This window comes from Thunnus albacares, chromosome 11 (genome assembly GCF_914725855.1).
Source record: "Thunnus albacares chromosome 11, fThuAlb1.1, whole genome shotgun sequence".
Taxonomy (NCBI): domain Eukaryota; kingdom Metazoa; phylum Chordata; class Actinopteri; order Scombriformes; family Scombridae; genus Thunnus; species Thunnus albacares.
Genome location: NC_058116.1, coordinates 15,531,810 through 15,551,967, shown reverse-complemented (window position 1 = coordinate 15,551,967; position 20,158 = coordinate 15,531,810). Strand labels below are relative to the sequence as shown.

At 39.4% G+C, this 20,158-nt stretch overlaps 2 protein-coding genes across 5 annotated transcripts in view; one reads left to right on the top strand and one right to left on the bottom strand.

The window, feature by feature from the left end:
- ppp1r9ala (protein phosphatase 1 regulatory subunit 9A-like A) overlaps positions 1-8,953 on the bottom strand; it is a 28,969-nt gene extending 20,016 nt beyond the window's left edge. Inside the window, exons 1-2 of one of the 3 annotated variants that reach the window (XM_044365651.1) lie at positions 8,752-8,953; positions 6,102-8,161 (exon numbers count right to left, since the gene is read on the bottom strand). In XM_044365651.1, coding sequence (XP_044221586.1) covers positions 6,102-8,000 — 1,899 coding nt within the window. In that variant the 5' untranslated portion in view covers positions 8,001-8,161; positions 8,752-8,953. The remainder of the gene's footprint in view (positions 1-6,101; positions 8,162-8,751) is intronic. The other 2 variants (XM_044365653.1, XM_044365654.1) reach the window with 2 other exon arrangements.
- Positions 8,954-17,032: 8,079 nt separating this feature from the next.
- Positions 17,033-20,158, top strand: part of rapgef4a (Rap guanine nucleotide exchange factor 4a) — a 39,671-nt gene continuing 36,545 nt past the window's right edge. The window contains exon 1 of one of the 2 annotated variants that reach the window (XR_006406149.1): positions 17,033-17,240. Coding sequence is in view for 1 of the 2 variants with exons in the window: in XM_044366795.1 (XP_044222730.1) it covers positions 17,173-17,240 (68 nt within the window). In the remaining variant the exon portion in view is untranslated. The remainder of the gene's footprint in view (positions 17,241-20,158) is intronic. The other variant, XM_044366795.1, reaches the window with a different exon arrangement.

Sequence of the window (20,158 nt, the reverse complement as noted above, 5' to 3'; positions counted from 1 at the left end):
GCAAAAAAGTATTCACGTTCATACGTAAAAGGATATTTAATGTGTCCTTTTGATGCCAATTTCTTCTAAAATATTACTGTGGCCACTACAGTTGTGATGCGGATCAGTAGACTGTTATGCCATCTTCATATTTCCATTTCCTCCAGAACTCTTGGTTCCAGCAGTATGTGTGGGCTGGTCATCCGTCTTCAACAACTACAGTGGTCTGTTTAATCTAGATGTGCTCACATGCACAGATGTACACATGCCCACACCCAAACTGAAAACCTTTCCATCTTTCCCTCATTCCCATTCCCACAACAGAATACCAATGTGGGAAATGAGTCAGCAGCTGCGAGGAAAGCAAACCAGAGAAATCTTTTGCCAGTGCAAAACGAGGGCTGACCACTGGATTGGAGGGCTTGTAATGTAAGCGGGCCTACAAAAAGACAACAAATCAAAACATGCTGCGTGAGCCAGCTGGGGCAGGGGTGGTGGCCTGGCGCTGATCATAGAGCAATTAGGAAAGAAGGCATGAGGCCCAGTATTTTAGTCCAGTGTAAACACACCAGGAAAAAGAACAAAATATAGCCACAAGCGGCAATGATCAGGGTCCAAGCAGATTGGGAGCATTTGGATGCTTGTGTCTTTTTTAATTGACAAGGAGCAAAACTCTTGATTTTCTTTAAAATAATTAATTGTGATCATCACTATATGCTGATGCTCTGTTGAAGTATGAAAATCTACTCTCAGTAACATTTAGCTTACGACCTACAACCTTCGGTAAAGATGTGTTTCACATGACTACATCTGTAGCTATTTTAATAAGAATTGATTTGCTTGTATAATTGGAATGGATTGATGTATCAAAATTTCTCAACTTAAGATCAGTGAAGTCTGTAGAAGATCTTGACAAAGTTTGGGATGATTGGTCCAGAAAAAAATATATATATAAATTGCAAAATTTGACATTTTTAGAGCAGAAGACCAGTTGAGCAAAGATGCAAATGAGAGGTTAAAATGATGAAAGAATTTTGACTCTAGGCCAATATATATATATATATATATAGACATGCCCTTGAAATAATTAACACTTTTTGAAGTTCGCACTGATGAACTAAAACAGATACAATCATGTTTATCTGCCTGAAACTTCAAAGTGTTAATGCATGACCTACAGCAGGAATAGGTGGAGTCTGAGAGGAACACAGTGACATAATGGAATCACATTTCCAAAGAACATCAAACACAAACAGGCTAAACAGGTTTGTTTATAAATGGCCCACAAAAGCTACTTTTGTCCCACAAGGGCTGCTGAAAACTTTTAACACACAGTTACTGTTAACATTCAGTAAAAATACACAGCACCCGCAGATGTGTCTGCCTTTAATCACATAATGAAAGTGTTCAAGGCAATCGCAATCAGCCCGAGACTCATCCCATGCCAAGTCATTTAATGAACAGCATTGAGCTGCCCGCATTAGTATTCCACCCATGTGGCGATAGTCTTGTCAGATAGTCACCCGCAAGCCCAGGTGGCTGAAGGGAGCCCAGATACTATGAGGGCCTTTCTGCTGGTTGGATGAGGGTGGAGTCTTGTCAGACATTCCTCTGGCCCGCAGAAGACCCATTTCAGATAGGAAGTGGAAAGTGTAACACTACCGGATGAATTTGCTACAGGGGCTAGAGTCCAAACTGTGAGTATGCCCTTTTATGCTTTTCACTCACATGAAATACAGATGGAGAAGCCCTACTGAAATCAGATGTTAACTTTCCAGCATATGTGATTTGGCAGAATGTGCTTCTGCAAAGACACCACAGGGCACAAATTAAAATTTTGTCATCATGCTCCACATTACTGTCTACAACCTGTACTCTACCTGACACAGGTGAAATGTCTACAGATACTAAACACAAGTTTTACTGTTCATATATGGGACATTAAACTGACAAAAGGAGGTGTGTGCTTGAATAATGCCCAATGTGGACAGTGTAATTATCTACAGTGCAAACAAAGAAAGAAATGCTGAATTCTCTCCGTTACAATGAACTCTACAATCCTTCACCACACCCTGTGTGTTGGAGACGTGACGCTGAGTTCACTTGACCAAGAACTGCTGGCGGTACTTCCTGATACTCTGTGAGGATGGGGAAAAGCAGCAGGTGCCTGGTTTCAGACATTTTCTTTTTCTGTAATAGTTAACAGGTTCTTGACTCCATTTCCACATGCCCTCATGTGCAACGTGACACAAGACACATAAAATCCGAGTTGACCTCTCCAGATATCGAACATAACTGCCCTGGAAATGACTGTGTAGTCTTTGTCCTCAAGCAAATAACACACCTGCAGCTGGGTGTGTGAATCATTCAATAAACCTTGGCTTTTTGCTGCTACTATAGGGTTCAGCGTTTAAGTAAATTCCAGTAGATGCTAACCTGTAAACTGCTAAACAAATGTGATCTGAGGTTGAAAAGTTTCTCTGGATAAAAACATTCCCATGCACGCAAACTGAATAATACAGGCCTGTTTTTCATTTGCACTTGTAGAGGAAACAACATCCTCTCTATGGAGACCAAACTTATATTTTTAAAGCAGTGGTGCAATATTTATACGGCTCATACAGCCAGAGGGTATAACAGACTTATTGATACAGCAGCAATGGGAATGCAGCAAGTGTGACTGTGTTACCATATATGCAGAAGAATCTTCTTCTCACAAAACATCATAAAACAACTGTAATACTTTTTTCTTTCAAACACATTTTGGCTATTTTCATCACAATGCAACTACATGCCATAGCACATTCAATAGCAACTGTAGACATCCAATATTTGCCTTGACATAGGACTTTCACTTCTAGCAATCATCAAATCACCCTCTACTAATCCTGACTGTCTTAGAAAATCCCTGTTCATCCAGTTTGTCTTTTCAGCATTGATAAGAGTGATATATGTTGAGAATGGACGTCTCCTCTCCTTCACAAAGAGAACCTTTCTTCCACACAGGACACCTCCCCTGTCAAGAAGACTTGGGTTACGTAGGGACCTAATCCCGTTGTGAGCCAGAAGCACAAAGCACTTCCTCTCTCCTAGTCGGCTACAACACAAGAGTGCTCGCTCACAGTGGCAGCTCTGACTAGCAGACTGTGGAGAGTCATGCAGTGCCAACGGGAGGCTTTTGTTAGCTTGGTCACAGGTAGAAATGTTGGTTGAGGGACATGTGTGTGACTTAGTTGGCTAACACGCATACCACGCAACCTTGACCCCATAGTTTTAATCCAAGTGTATGTCACTGTTCTGAAAAATCTGTTCCTTCCAGTCTGTCTACTACATGCTCCAATTCATGCAATTATAAACTTAAAATAACATGCAGACATTTTTGGACTGGCTAAGTATCTTCACATTACATTGATTCTACTTTCCATATTTCAAAGCAGACAGGTGGCAGGGTGGAATAGGGACAGGGTGCAAAACTGTCTGAATTCTTTTAATATTGTACATACTTACTAATATTTTAAGTATTTACTGAACACTACATACTATTAGTCCATACAATTCAATATCGAATTGACTTTCATGTCCAAAATACATACAAGAACTTTGTTGCCATATTATTTAGCTTTGATGCAAAGCTAACACATACTTTATGATCAAGATGTTAGAAATATACGTTGATTATGATTTGGATTGGTCAACATAAATCACCATTTTTCTTGCTCAGTTGCTATTCAGAAAAAATCCACTGACATGGACAATACCATAATAACCATAGTACTTGTCCCATTAGTATTGTGGGAGAGTTTGATCATTCTGGTAGAGCTGAACCAATTAGTAAATTCATCAATAAGTCAATCATCAGGAAAAATAATGTGCTATTTTGATGATCAAGTAATCATTTAAATCATTTAAGCTTAAATTCTGCTTTGCTGCTTTTCTTTGATAGTGATGGTAAACAGAATATCTTTGGGTTTTGGACTGTTGGGTGGACAAAACTCAAGATGTCACCTTCTTTTGCATTTTTGTCTTCATGTGACAGCTGAAAGTGCACAGAGACCAGAAACAGGGGTAAAGAGAAATCTCCATAAAAAATATGCATCTTAACCAATAGGCTAGACCAAATGACTAAGCAGTTAATTGAAAATATAATCTGCAAGTAATGAAAATAATTATTAGTTGTAGCCCTTCATTCCAGGACAATCAGCTTGTAATACCTGGTCCATGTTGTATGCACACTCATACTTTTCACATAAAACTCACATAACTTTACGTGCTAACATTGCACATGCTAAAATGTACAATGTACAACAACTGGACACAGCAAGTGTCTTTCAACCAACCCTGGTTCAATCATCTTAACTGAAAACACCGATCCCACAAAAGAACACCATTAGCACAGAAAAAACTTTCTAAAAATAATTATTTGTCAAGATGTACACTGAAACAAGCTAACATATCAACGGCTACAACCTTATGTCAGCTATTCTCTTTTGCGTAAAGTCTCCCTGTTGTTATGAACAGTATGTGAACTGCTACAGAGAGGAGACACAATCTAGCAAATTGTTGTGAACTATAAAAGTTGTGTTTATCTCTGTTACTGCTCTACTTGGAGCAGAGGAGACGCACTGTTGTTTGTGTCGCCTCCAGCAGGTCAGCTTCTGGTCCCCTCTCCCAGGACCCCCTGCCAGGATGACTGGGATGGTGGGGAATCCACACCCTGAGATAACAGCACATTTTAAAGCCTGGATAAACACTGAGCTGTTCACAAGCTGTGTGGAATGCACTAGAGTGATTTGTTTTTCCCTGTTTTAGCAAAAATGCTGATTAGATATGGTGATGGTGAAATCTCTATGATGGAAGATATTACCTCCACTTCCACCACACCCCTAAAACACCCACTGGCAATGTTTACAACACATGATGCATGGCAAAACCAAAACAGAATACGCCAGCTGGAATACCAGTTTCAAATACAAAACTGTTAAGCTGGAAGACATCAAATATGAAATATGGATATTATGATATCAGTCTACACACAACATGAGAGATTTTAGTTGCTGTAATGCTGTGATAAAGTGCTTTGTTTTCCTGGTCATCATTTGATACAATTATCAGAACTTAGTTGATTGTTATAGGATAGTTAAATGAATGTTGCTCCTCTCTCTGCTTGGCCATCATCATCATCACTTTTTCCAAACTATTTCTCACATCCCTAGCTGAGATTAGATAATATACAAAAGCGGCTACAATCGTATTTAAAATATCATCACATAATTTACACAGATACAGACTTAAAAATCATGTGATACTAGTGACTTCAACATCACCTAGCTCTACAAAAACAAGACTTCTTCCCTCAGCCTGACTGCTTTTCACAAAAGATTTATATCCTTAAAAATATATGGATAACAAAAAAGAAAAATCAGGAATTCCCCAGCAGTAATAAGATAACTTAGCCATGGTCTATAAAAGTAATTATAAGGGGGAAAAAAATCCCTTTTGATGGGTTGATGGGTATAAGTGAAAAGTCCCTTATGAGTGCAACACATGATTCACAAATTGGGGGAACCACTCTAAAGGAGTAAAAATACCCATCCAGCACACAGAGTCAGGGGTGGCCATGATTTCTTACTGTACATTCTTAAGTTTCTCATGTTTCTACCTCACTGCTACACTCATTCAGCTGTAGCTCTGCTCTCACAAACTCTTATGCAATGTGAACAATGTCTACAAAAATACAGCAAACAATGTTGTTACCTCATGTCCCCAGACTACCCCTACTACTCCTGATCTCCTCTCTAGGGTTTACGAACTAGGAGATAAGGCTGCCAAACTGCCAGCCTCCCTGGTCACTAAGATTAAATAAACCATAGTTTAGAGTTTCCAAACTGTGAAAACACTTGTCTAATGATACAGTGCAGTAGCTGTGACGTCAACATGCCCAACACAAGCATTCATTCACAGCCTCATATACTTGTACTGTCTTGTGTCTACAGGGAGACACCTAGGCCAGACACATTTGCTGAATCAGTGAGACGGCGATTTATAATGAAGGTGCTGTGCAATATGTTTTTAGGAGCTTGAGCTGAGCAGCAATGATTCAGATGTAAACATAAAGTACTTACCAGAATGGGGTCTGTGGAGAACTTGATTTTCCTCTTAAAGGGAGGTTCCTCCTCATCTGACAGACCGGGGGCCTCATAAAAGTCATCATACTCTCTGTACATTTGATCCTCCTCCTCTTCCTCTTCTTCATCCTCTTCTTCCTCCTCCTCTTCCCTTAGGACCTGGTCTACATCCCTGTCATCCACAAATGCTGCGTTCTCAATACCGTACACTACCGGTGAAGCTCTATCCAGGATGCTCTGGCCCCCCTGCTCTCTCTCCTCCTCCACTACCTCATCATCTTCCTCACGATTCTGTTCACCATCTTGACTCATACCTAAACTGCCTTCCTTTCTCTCCTCTTTCAGCCCGTTGTCCTCCAAGACTCTACCTTCACCAACCGTCTCTGCTACCCTTCGTGTCTCTTTTGTGACATCTCTTGCCATGATATGACGAGCATTGTTGCTGTTCTGCAGGTTCCGAAAGATTCTTTTTGGGTCTGTTGGTGGGTCTTTGTTGCTTTGCACCTTCTGCTCCTCAAACACATTACCTTCAACGTTCTCATCTTCATTCTCCTCACTCTCTGAAGACTCATTCTGAACAACTACAAGTTCTGCCCGTACCATACCCACACCCTTGGGATCCAATGATGATGTTTGGCTGGATGTCTTATCCCTGGTAGGACTATGTACCACATTGTCATTACTCTTGGCTTTTTCAGAGTGTTTGGCCATGTTGGTGTTCTGAAAGCCACAAGCGGATGGAGGAGGCTGCTTCACATCCCTTGGGGGCGGACTATGTGGCTTGCCTTCATCCCCACCAACAGATGTCCTACTTAATCCATCCCCGGATGATGAGGAGCGCTTGTAGCCTTGGCCAACCGGGGTTGTTTGCTCTGGTGACAGGGGTTTGTTAGTGGCATCAGTTGTTGGAGAAACAGATTTGTAAGCTGCATTGGAAACTGGGAATGTTGGTTTAAGCCCAATACTAGACCCAAAGGATGCTGCCTGGGATATATTTTTGCTAGTAGCATCAGTTACAGGTGAAGAGTTAGTGACTTCTTTAACAGGAGAAGTGGGTTTGTGTATGCTGTCCCTTGTTGGAGAGGTAGGCAGTAAATGTTCAGCGGTGCTGTGTGGTTTAGCAGACACCATTCCCCCTTTAGTAGCAGATATGTTGTTGTCTTCTGAGTCATTCTCAGCCATGTAATTCTCCAACCTCTTGGATATGGGTCCTGCATTTAGTGACACTCTAGACACATGCCTTTTCTCGCTATCAGCATTCTCATCTGGTCGACATTTGACTGTTGATGTAGGAGTTTGCTCTGATTTGACAGTGGTCTCAGAGGATCCCGATACTCTGCGTGCACTTTTCCCCTCATCAGAAGCACTTCCGAGAGACAAGCGAGTTACTCCTCTGTTTGGAGACTGCTTTTCGGCTGCAGGCTGCTCTTTGATGCCCCTCTCGAAGAGTTTTCTGGTCACAGAAAACTTCTCTGCCAAAGCCACTTTGTCAATCTCAACATCCTCTCCCTTGGGTGTTTTATCTAAATTAAGAGATTCTGGGCTTGTAGCACTATTTACGTTAGCTCTGTGCGTGTTGACTGGAAACTGCGGCTTTGGCGGGGACACTGGGGCCACCTCAGACTTTAAGGGTACTTTCGCATCTTGGCACTCCTGTTGCTGACCATCCATCTGTAGGAATATGTTCTTTATCTTGTTCACTCGGGTCCCAAAAGGCCTCCCCCTGGAGTCCTCTCTGGTGTCACTGGATCCATTTGCATATGATTTGGCGGCGCCCTCGGACTTTGGCCCATCAAAGGAGCACTTAATGGCGTGGAAGTCAGACTTGTATGCATTTCTGTGAGGGGACGCGCTCCTCAGGGTCCTCTCGCCTCCTTTACTTTCCGCTTTGATCATTTTTGTTTTCTTTTCTATTGATCAATTCGAAAGACTGTTTGGTTGGAGTGGTTTTTTTTGGTGAACTATTATTCCCCCACCTCTACGCAGGCGGTGCCATGGGTCCGGCGGAGCTTCTTTGGAGCACTGTTGTTTCTACTAACGAATCAAAGTGAAGTCATCTGAAGAGAAGAACCAGTAAACTATGTTAATATAGAGACCAGATATCATTATCTCACCATCCCCCATAGTTATTTAAAATGATTAACGTTAAATGTAGGAAACGTTATCTCTATCTACATGCAAATCAAAACAGAAAAAGTGACGTTAAGTAAGCTAAAGGTACGTTAGAACTTGAAGTAACGTTAGGTTAACGTCAACGGTTAGTAACTTATAACGTTAGTTAACGTTAAAAGGTTTTTTTAGTGCTAGTAACTTAGCTGTAGTAGCTTTATATATTTCGCTGGTTGTCTGACTACTGGCGTTAGCTACACAAAAGTTGACCGTGAAAAATAACTTTAACACGCCATGACTTTTTATTGTACGTAGTTGAACCGGTTAATCAATGTTAGCGTTGTTGGTAGCGCCACATCACAGACAAAAAGACGGAGCAAAGTTACACTTATTGGGCCAACAGTTCAATTCAACCCGGACGTTTAGTGTCTCAGTGAACAATTCATTGTGGCAGTTTGAAGTCCGAGCCGTTGAAAATGTGAACACTGGTCCTGAACACAACAGCGCAGAAATGTCGACAACTTTACAACGCTCTCACCTCTTACTTGCTTCATCGTGTAAGGCGCCGAAAGATCGCCTACAACGTCCCAGTTTTACAGTATCAAACTTGTCCCTTCTTCTTGCTCACCGCCATCATTCCCCGCTCCAGCGTTTTCCTGCCTCCTCCTTGCACTTCCAGACCTGTCGCGGGCTGCGCGCGCACTCGGGTCTGTCTGTCTGTGCGGCGCGCCGGATGAGAACAGAGAGACTCCGACTCGGGAGCGCGCACACATTCCAGGACTGAACCCACCAGTCCACTTCACTCCCTCCCTCCTCCTCCTCCTCCTCCTCCTCCTCCTACTCGTACTCCTACTCCTCCTACTCTCTCAACAGCACGGCGCGGACACACGAGGAGTTGTAAGACAAAAGCGTGGGAAAGAGCTTACTGTATATCAGACCTCTGCACTGGCAGAAGTCCACACCTAGACTATAAAAACAACTTACACGAGTTCATCTACGCTGCGAAGGTTTTGTAGCCAAGGCTTTAAGATATTTCCAGTAGGAAAGGAGCTTTCCTTATAACCCTTCCACTAGCCTGTGCAATGTTCTGCGAGTTATTATATTTGAGTTATTATAGTATCTTAGCATTAAAGTACTTTGCTGAAGCATCAGTTTCCTTTCAAATGATGTAACATTACTGTACTATGGATGGGAAGTAGATTTGGCAACTGTGGCCCCAAAGCCCCAGGTTCACTGCATGTCAGTGGGTTTTGGTTATCTGATTAATAGGCCCTTTTCATAGAATAAAAAGCACAATTAATACAATTTATGATGTTGAACTTCATTTATCTTAATTCATGTGCTTTAGTTTCAGGGTCTGGCATTGTGAATGCTGGCTGACTGTCACACTGTCATCACGGCTTACTGGAACACTTGAATATTAACAGACCCATCATTAATGTTATTAGTAACACCTGTGTTTTTCCTACAATGACAAGTCAAAATGCCTGCTGTGGAAAAAGCAAGCTGGCTAAATTTGATCCCTGGAATTTGACCCACTCAAATAAAATATAAACTTTGGCAGGTCGTTATTAGCTCATTTTTCATCTTGTAGATGAGCTCTCTGTCAAAGTCTAGTTATAAGATTGTTATTATTGTATTTAGTTCATATTGTACATATTTCTAAATAAAGTTGTATTTAATCAAATTACAGAAATTACTGGAGAACTGATTGGGCTTCATATAACCAAGCTGCCATACAGTCTTCTGTCTGCACTGTACCTCATACAGGCCCAACAACAAATTTGTGCCCATGCAGGAATCCCCTGACCAGGTAATCTGGCCATGACTTGGCACACAAACACAGTAATAAACCCTTTTCACAACAGACATTTTGACTTGTCAAAGCAGGAAAAGCACAGGTGTTACTAATAACATTAATGATGGCTGCATTCCACTTAGTTGAGCCAGTTCCAGCGCTCTATTGTGCATGTTAACTCACTGACATGGTTTACTGGGACAAGTAATGGAATGGAGCCATCGTTAATGTTATTGATTACACCTGTACCTTTCCTGCCAAAAAAAGGGGGGGGGGGGGGGGGTCTATTACTGAGAGGTTGATTTTGAGGTCACATGCTTCAGGGCAGCGGTAATTTTTCCTTTTTCACATTTTTTTCATTTGAATGAATTTTATGGGCGTAGAAGAGTTGAAAGTATCCAGTATTTCACTAAAAAAGTTAGCTTTTGAGAAAAGTCAGAAAAGAATCAACCAGATTTAGTGTGAAGTGCAGTGTGTGTATATGTTTTTCTTTGTTACCCCTTTAATCATCCTTCAGATCCATCTTGGAACTGACCCCCAGGTTGGGAACCACTACAGGGCTCCCTTTAAATCTCATCTCACTGGAGCAGGGCTGCTCTTAAAGGACAGGTTCACAGTTTTATCAAGTCTGTCTTAAAACAATTGTCAGGTGCCCAAATGAACACTGAACGAAGTTTTGCTTGCTGTTATCATTCCTCAAGTTCAAAGTTAAAAAATCCACAGTCCTTGTTCTGTGCAAAATTGTATTCCAAAGTTTATCTGAGGCTAATATGAAGCTTCAGATGTCCAAATTGGTCAAAGCAAGCGGATATATATCTTCCAAAGTTAGTCTTTTAATACAAATTTCCCTCTTTTGTCACTTAAACATGGAAGATATCCACTTGATTTGACTAATTTGAGTGGCCAAAGCCTTATCTGAAGGCTCTGTGAAACTATGCTTTAAGGTCTAAAGGTCTCTCAGTAGGTCTACATCCCTCTGTGTCACCTCTTGTCAGGTTTTAATGTACTCAATGCATTAAAAACAATAAACAGGAAACACAGCATAAAATATTCAGACATAAATAAGGGGATAAAACAATTTAAACAAATAATTAAAGACAGGTAAATATGTAAGTGCAAGGCAGATAATGATGAGTGCTCAATGTTAAGTCAAAGGCAGTGAAGAACATGAACGTTAGTCTTTGTCTATCTTTAAATCAGTCTGATATCCTGTTGAAGTTTGTTCCAGCTCTGTTGTGCACAGTAAACAAGCTGCATCCTCCTCACTGTATGAATGAACACCTCACTAGTGTTATTCCAGGTTATGATGTGGGACTAGTGCAACTTCTGAAGTCACAGCAGGTGCGTCTTGTGGCTCAGTGTTCCTTCGCATAAAATTGTCGGTTCATCTGCTCACATCACATTTGGCCTCGATAAAAGTGGGTCGCCAGCAGAGATCCTATATTCTGCATACATTTAGAAGGCTGTGCATGGTATTGTGAGACAACTGCTGATTTCTAACTTCATTATGCTAAAATGATCTGTTCTTCAGTGACAACTGAAACACACTTCATGGATAGAAAGCTGGATAGAAATTGAGCTCTCTCTCAAAACATGATGTAGATAGTTTTAACTTGTCATACTCAGTTAAAATTAGGCCCCTTCCCCAGAGAGCAATAGTGTGCAACTCTTATTATGCAAAACTGTCATGTACTATATTACAGGTTGTACCTGCTTGTTTGAGTCACACAATACAGAGGTATTGTTTTCATTCAGATCGGTCACAAAGATACTGAATGAGAGTGCAGATAGATTTCCTTGGTGGCTGAGAACCTACATTGCAAAAATATCATCCAATCAAACATAACCTAGGAAACGCAAGACAGATTAAGTGGGAGAAGATATTCTTTGATCTCCACTTTTATGTATATCAACTGAATATTTGAATATATTGTAGAAGATATTGAATTTGCATTGCTCTTTTTTAAATTTAAGATTATATGTTTTCACTAGTTTTGTATGTTAAATTTGATAAATTGTCTTTGTTTCCACCTACATATTGAAATCATTTGAAACCATGTATGCAGCTAAACATGAGGATAATTATGTAACAAAATACAAACAATAGCCTGGACTGCAGCGAGAGGCATAAACAGATGGTGATCTATTTAGCAGGAATGTTTTTGTGAGAATAACAGTTGCCTAAAGTGTAATCCCATCTACATATTTAATTACACAATACATAAAATATTGAACCCTCATCAACACTGTGAGCTTTTTCTTCTGGAAAGCATCACTTTTTGCCCTCCTTATCAGATTCTCTTGAAAACATGCTATGAATATGTTGCTGCATTTTAGGCTACTTCAACCCATCGTATCAAGGTTATAAATTAGTGTTTTAAAACATTCAGAAAGACGTCTCTGGAAAAGGTCCAATCCTCAGGCATTTCCTTTGGAGTTATCTGCCCTCGCATTCCATTTGAGACGTGGTTATCTGATATGTGCAGTTTTATATAGATTATTAAAACTACTCACATATACATTGTTTATTTAAGTGTCTTGTTTGATTGCAATGAACATTGTGGCTTTCTGAGGTGTTCTGTATTCATTTGTTGTATGTAAATCCTATGACATTTCACCACCATGGTGCTGTGAGCTCTCAGAAATGGGAGTGAAATCTTAACAGTGTCAATTATGGAGCACACTGTCCTAAACATCATTTCCTTTTGACTCTGGAATTTAAACTTTGCTCTTTTTTAAATAAGACTCATGACTGCTAAAACAAATCTCAAATTCTCATCTGACAAGAAGAAACAAATAAATTTTAACTGAATCTAAACATACAGTATTTTATAATTGCATGAGTTTCTAACAGTTTTACATACCAGCAGTAACAAACATATTTCCAAGTGCTCTTCAGCATTTGAAATTATGTTGTGTGTGCACATAAGGGCTGCATGTGTCCGTGTGTTTACCATTTCAAGCTTGCTGGATCATCTCCTAGCAACTGTGGGTCTGAAAAGCCATATATACACAGTCAGTGGGCTTTTTCCCAGGGGTAACATGGCACGCCGCAGCCAAGCCAGTGGTCCCTATGGCAACCTCTCAAACAACATCGAAAGACCAAGACTAACCAAATGGAAACAGGAGCAGGTGAAGATCTTTGGTCAGAGCAGCCAGTGGAACCTTTGAGACAATGTCTCAAACTCAATCCAACACAAAACTGTCTCCACACCTGCTGTTTTTACCTTTTGCTGTAATGTGTGTGATGTTTAAATACTGTCACTGTCAGTCAGACACTTTTCAGTATAGCAATACTGGAGCCTTTTCAGGATGCAGGACTGCTTGAAGATTTACATGCAAAGGTTAAAAAGATGAATTACCCACTCGTGTCATTGTAAACTTTAAGAGTATCCACAAATGTGTGATTAATTGGTATCTCTGAGAGAACTAAGCGAATGCAAGTGAGCTTGTAGCATATGTGAAGTAATACCAAAGGTGTAGTACTGCAGTGAATAGTGACATCGTCGCACATTGTTATGTGTTGGTCTGTTGCTGCTGTGAGTTGGTGGTATGCAGCACTACAGGAATGTATGTTTTGTGTGTGCATGCCCCAGCCTGAGCTCAGTCTGGCATCCTTCTCACTATTTATTATAACAAGAAAAGGGGCAGACTATGTGATGGGAAGTGCTAATGCCACTCACTCTGAGGAAAAAGATGAAGATTTGCACCCATAAAATGTGAGCATCATAGTTGATTTTTGTCCTTAAACAGTATAGTTTAACAAAATAATCTGAACTCAAGAACTTTGACTTTTAGTTGAGTTTATTTTGTCAAAAAACATGTAAAACATGTAAAAATTGTCAACATTGTTTCCAAAATAATTTCAAATGTATTACATGATGGATAACATTTATGAGAACCCACAGTGTTGTGGACATTTTTGCCCATATTAGATATTTCATTGTCAGACTGAGGCCTTGGTTCAATGTTACTTGTTCTTTGTTATATATACTGTTAAGTGGAGTGAATTGCCACTGTGAATTGTGCTTAACATGCAATGACAATCTTTCTATCTATCTATCTATCTATCTATCTATCTATCTATCTGGTTACAGATGTAAACAATCTGTTATACACAAGGTAAGTCAGAATTTTTCTCATTTTTCTCTCTAAATGGGGAGTTGAATATTTGTCCTATGCTCATACTTTGACTTTTTACACAGAGAATGCTGCCCTCTTCTGGTATATGACAGTACTGGATTTTAAATATTGATTCCTAAAATGGAATCAACAAAAGCTAATTTATCACACAACAAAAACACTATGTAGCCGCTTCACTTATTAAAAAATGGCAGCTAAAGACTTGTTTATATTGATAATGTTCAGAAACACTGGCGAAATGGGCCTATTCTTTTAATTATCTATATAAATATTGTTAAATTAAGATTGTATAAAAAAGACTGATTGCACCTTTAATAAGTCAAGCTTTCAAATAAAAGGCTTATCTTTACTTTGGTTATCTAAGGTATTACAGACAATGAGTCATATAACCCTCCATTCTACATGATATAAGATTTTTATTTAAGCAAAAGGACTTAATTGTTTGTTTTGTGTTATCTTGGTGATTTTGTGATGTTTTGTGTTGATATAATGACAGAATATAAAAAAAACCCTTGTAATAACAACCGCAACCCAAAAAAATGTTCTCAGTTTAAATCAAAAAGAAAAAATGTAACAACATAAACATACAAGCTGTTTTCCTCAACATTTCGTCTTCTGGAGCTGCACCGCTGAATCTCTATACTTCTGTCTCTGTCGCAGTTTGTTGCCAAGGTAACTGAAAGAGACCAATGACCCTTTCATTATGTGGCCTCTTATTACAAGCCATCATTTTCTCTGGGCCATTATGGAAATGTTTCCCATTTTTATAGAAGACGAGGTGTCATACCAGTTGAAGTCAGCTATACAAGAAGCTGTTTAACTACAGACATTCATGTTGGTAGTTTACATAATTTGCTTGATCCCTGTATGTGTCCCTGTATATTCCCAATGAGCTATAATGTGGATGATGACAGTGTGGATGTTATTCTATAGGCTTCCCATAAGGTTACCACCATGTCCTCTATCCCTCTTTTGCAGCAGTATGCTAATAGTATACATCAGAGAAGTGACTTATTGTGCTGACTGGACACTTTATTCAGGTCACATGGCCCCTGTATGCAGTCATGCACTATCACATCTCAACTTTAATTTGATTATTCTTCTTTTATATGATTTACTAACTGATCCTATTTGTACACCGGCCTCACTTATTTCCATTCTAGCACTTGTTTAAGTTCCAACATTTCAACTGATAATAAAATTTGTTATATTTAGAGCCAAAATGATCCCTCTCAAAATAATATTTCTGCAAGAATGACAAGGCTGCTGCAACTGCAACTCACGAATCATCAAGCTTTCGTTTCCATCATGTTTTCAAGAACAATGTGTTGTGGGAGTGAGATGGTGTTGACAAAAGCAGAGGCAGATTCAAGGCATTAGTTGGTGTGAGCTGCTGCACTATGTGGGCTACATCTAACACATCACTGTTAATATTTTACAACTTACGTTGTATCAGTTAATTAACAAGAGGGATATTGTTGACATCCAGGTAGAACATTGTTACTCACCAGGTCATTATTAAAGGATAGGTTCCAAATTTTTCAAGTCTGTCTTAAAATAATAGTCAGGTGCCCAAATGAACATTGACACAGGTTTTGCTTGCTGATACCATTCTTCCTGTTCATACTGACCATCAAAGGACCCTTTCTTAATGCACTTATATTGGAAGTGATGGAGGACACAATCCAGAGTCCTCAATTTGTGGAAAAATGTATTTAAAATTTTATCTGACATTATAAAGAGACTTCAGCAGTCTGAGTTAGTCAATCAAATCAGTCATCAAGTGATATCTTCCAATGTTACAGTCTTTTTATTATGAAATGCCCTCTTTGTGTCTGGACAGACAGTGTTTCCCTGTTAAACAGCACAGGAAGGATAGTAAGAAGAGAAAGAGGCAATTTGGTACTGAAAAGACAGTAACTTTAAAAGATATCCTCTTGATTTAACTAGTTTGGATGGCTGACGCCTCATATTAGCTTCAGATAAAACTCTAAATGCATTTTTGCACAAAACGAGGACTGTGAATTTTGTCCCACATCACTTACACTGAAAGCACATTAGGAAGGGATCTTCTAATGGTCAGCATGAACAGGAGGAATTAGAGCGATAAAAACGAACATATGAGCACCTGACTGTTATTTTACAACAGATTAGAAACACTGTGAAAATATCCTTTAACCTAAAACAATTCATACCACAATAATACATACTAATTTAACCAAAATCTTCAAACAAACTCAGTTACACACAGCTGCCAGTTCATTAGGTACACTTAGATCAAATTAGTGCAGTCTAATGAAACTGCAATAAAATAAATTTTACCGTGAAGGAGGTTTGTTTGGTTGGACTTATACAATAAATGATGTTTTAAAGTTTTAATAGTTGTCCTCACTATAAATGGGGTGGATAAAATATTATCAGTAAAACACAACACAGGTCAACAGGACCACAAACTACAGCCTCCAAAATTACCCCAAAATCATTAGATTGAACAAGCTGATCATTATTTCTTACATGAAGGTGGGAATTATTACTCTACAGCATTCCTGGCAAGGTGTACCTAATAAACTGGCAAAGTGTGTTGTAGTTATCATGTTGAATTGCATCAACTGTGCAAAAATGGGCAGAAAATCACCTTCAGTAAATGGCCTCTTGCACATTTGTCTATAATTGTCCATCTCAAAGGAGTCTTTGCACACCAAGTTTTCTGTGATCACTAAATTGAAGTGACTATGATCTTCATCTCAACTCTGCTGACAGAAGTTGCCATTTCTGAGCTGTGCAGTCACGTTTCCTCAAAGAAATGAGCCATGGTTGGACTGGCTTCACACTCCCGTCCCCCAACACACACCTCTCGTGTATTTCCTGTTGATGCAGCTCCTGGACAGGTGAGCTGAGCAGCAGCAGGGACGGTGTGGACTGTTAGCAGAGACTGTTATTTTGGTCCAACCCTCTCCTCCTCTCCCGCCGCCGCCGCCGCAGCATCAGCATCAGCAGCAGCAGCAGCACAATCGCAAGATGGTAGCAGCGCACACTTCTTCACATTCGTCGGAATCTGCCGAGTGGATTATTTGTCTGGATAAGAGGTAACACATCTATATCATGTCTCTGCGTGTATACCGACTCATTTGATATCACTATAGGAGTGACGAATAAGGGGGTATCAGTGCGATTTTGATTTTACACCATGAGCAGCTTGGGCGTTGTGTTTCAGTAGCTGCATTAAAACGGCTCTGTTGCTTTGATTTAAGACTTCAGGCTCCAGAAGTTGATGTATATCATCTTCGAAAGCGCCATGTGTAAGATTACACCACTCATATATCATATCAGGACACGTGTTCTTACCTACCGGCTTGAACGGTGTTACCTTACTGTTGGAAAACTACTAGGATATAAATCAGTGGGCTATACAACTGTAGCTCAGAAATGACCAGGGAAATATTGGAGGCGTTTGATAAGCTATATGCTGTTAAAATGTTTATTTGCACCATGTGCATTGACTACATTCATCACTGTCTGCGCGGATATTGATTTCAAGGGCAAATGCTGTGAGGGTTCATTCTTGAAACTGTTCAATTAGTCTGCTTTGCACTTAAAACAAGAACATGGAGGTGAAAATCTGTAAAAAGACATGTTAAAAATCTTCTGTCTGCAATAAGCAGAACTACATAGATTCTTGGACGATGACCATACTTTGAGTTGCCAGTTTTTAATACACCCTGAATTAAACACCATCTTTCTGAGGTTTATGTGTCAGAGAGGATGATGAGGGTGATTTTCTGTCTTTAATCAAACTGTATGATTTCTGTATTTCAGTGGGTCACAGGTTTACTTGAGAACAAAACTAGTAACCCATTTAATATGCCATGTGGACCACTCAGATCATTATGGACTGTAATTTTTTTTTTTTGTGCTTTGCAACCATGAGCTTGTCCACATGAATTATTTTCATTATAGGTTAACCTGTCTATTTTCTCAATTAGTAGTTTGTTCTATAAAATGAAACATGTCAACCACTGTTTCCCAAAGCCCAAGGTGCAACCTCAAATGTATTGTTTTGTCCCAAAAACAGTCAACAACCCACAGATATTTAATTTACTATCACAGAGGCCCTAAGAAACCAGAAAAAAAGCTGGAACAAAAGAATATTAGTGTTTTTTCTTAAAAAATGACTCAAAACGATTATATCAAAGTAGTTGCTGATTAATTTTCTGTCAATCGACTAATTGATTAATTGACTAATTGTTGCAGCTCTGCTAAATTCTGCTCCAATTCACAGTTGAGCACTTGATGCCTAATCAATAAGTGCAATTACTGTGTTAGAAGTATCAAACCATCAAGCAGCTGCAAAGGACTGCTTTAAAAACTGATCGAACAAGACAATACCCCATCATGAGTGAAGTTAAGTGAAGATCTAACAACATTTGATATCATATACGCCACAGTGGGCATTACATGACATTTATGAATCATCATCATGTTGCGTCATGTGGGATTTTGACCAAAAAAACAACGTAGGCTGCATGAAAAGCACACTAATTTATCCATTTCATTTTGGTTTTTTAGATGACCACATAGTGCATCATTTTAACACTTTGAATTCACACACTGTGACAAAATGGTGGAAAATTACCATAGGTGCCAAACAGGCAGAGATATTGGACACAGCTCAGGTGTAAATGGGAGGGAGAGAGGGAGGGGCGCGTCACAAAGAAAGGTCCAAAGTACATCAGCTATAAACAGCCAAGTGACGCAGTGTGCCAGACGTGTTTACACAGTAATGTCCTCCGGTTAGTCGTAGGAGCCACCTGTGTTGCTCAGATCAAATGGTTCTTGTATGACTCACCTCTTCCTAGCAAATAGTGTGCATGCTTCACCTTCACCTGGTTCTGTTAATTTTTACAACGAAATGCACATTTGGTGATGAACATGTATATTTCCATGCATATGTCACTCCATTTAAAAACAAAGTTAAGTGTACTTCATTGGCCTTTTTCACAGTTTTCATTATAAAATGGATGGATGTCCCCTTTTAAACTGTTAATATTACTTAAACTGTTTCAATTAGAACAGTTAGTCGATTAAATTAATTGCTTACATCATGTATGAAGCAAAAAATCATTAATTTCAGCATCTTTAATGTTAGAATTTGCTACTTTTTTTATTTTATATCTTTGTTACCTGAATATCTTTGTGTTTCGGCAGTTGGTCAGACAAAACGTGACATTTGAAGAGATCAAACTTGGACTCTGGGAAACTGTGATGGACATTTCTTGACACTGTAGAGTCTAAATAGTTAAATGATCAATCAAAAGTAGATTGTAGTTTAGTTGATAATGAAAATAGTCTTCAGCTGCAGCCACACATAGAGTAACATGCTGCATCTGACAATATGAAATCACATTAAACTTTGTAGTCTAACACTACATTTATCATATCATACTTATGTTGTGTAATTTATTTAATTAATATTGACATTCTTTTCTCCATAGCGTAATTCTACTGCGGCTGCCCTCGTCTATGGTGTATACAGCTCCTATTTGCATGTCTGTCCTTACATTTTCCATTTTGATATCAATGGTGTAAGGATTTAGAGTGTAGTATGTTGTATAGATTGTAAAGCCTCTAAGATAAATTGATGATTTACCTATAAGTAAATGAACTTGACTTGATACTGTAACAAGCTGCTTTATTCTTACAATTAAAACATTATGTCTTCCCTTGGACCCAAAGGCAGCACTTTTTTAAAACAGGTTTCCTTGGTGTCATATTCAACACTTTGCGCTGTTTCCCACGTCTTTGTTTAGTGCCTTGTTGTCCTCACTTTGTAGTGTGTGTTATGAAGTGCACAAGGTTGTAAAAATGGAGGGTAGACTCGCCCTCTTCCTCAGTAATATTACGGAGACGTTTCTCAGATGTGGCCGCAGGTGTGATTATACAGTCCAATCAGGAAGTACGTGCATAGTATAGACATAATGTGACTACTGTGAGTTGAAAGGCTGCC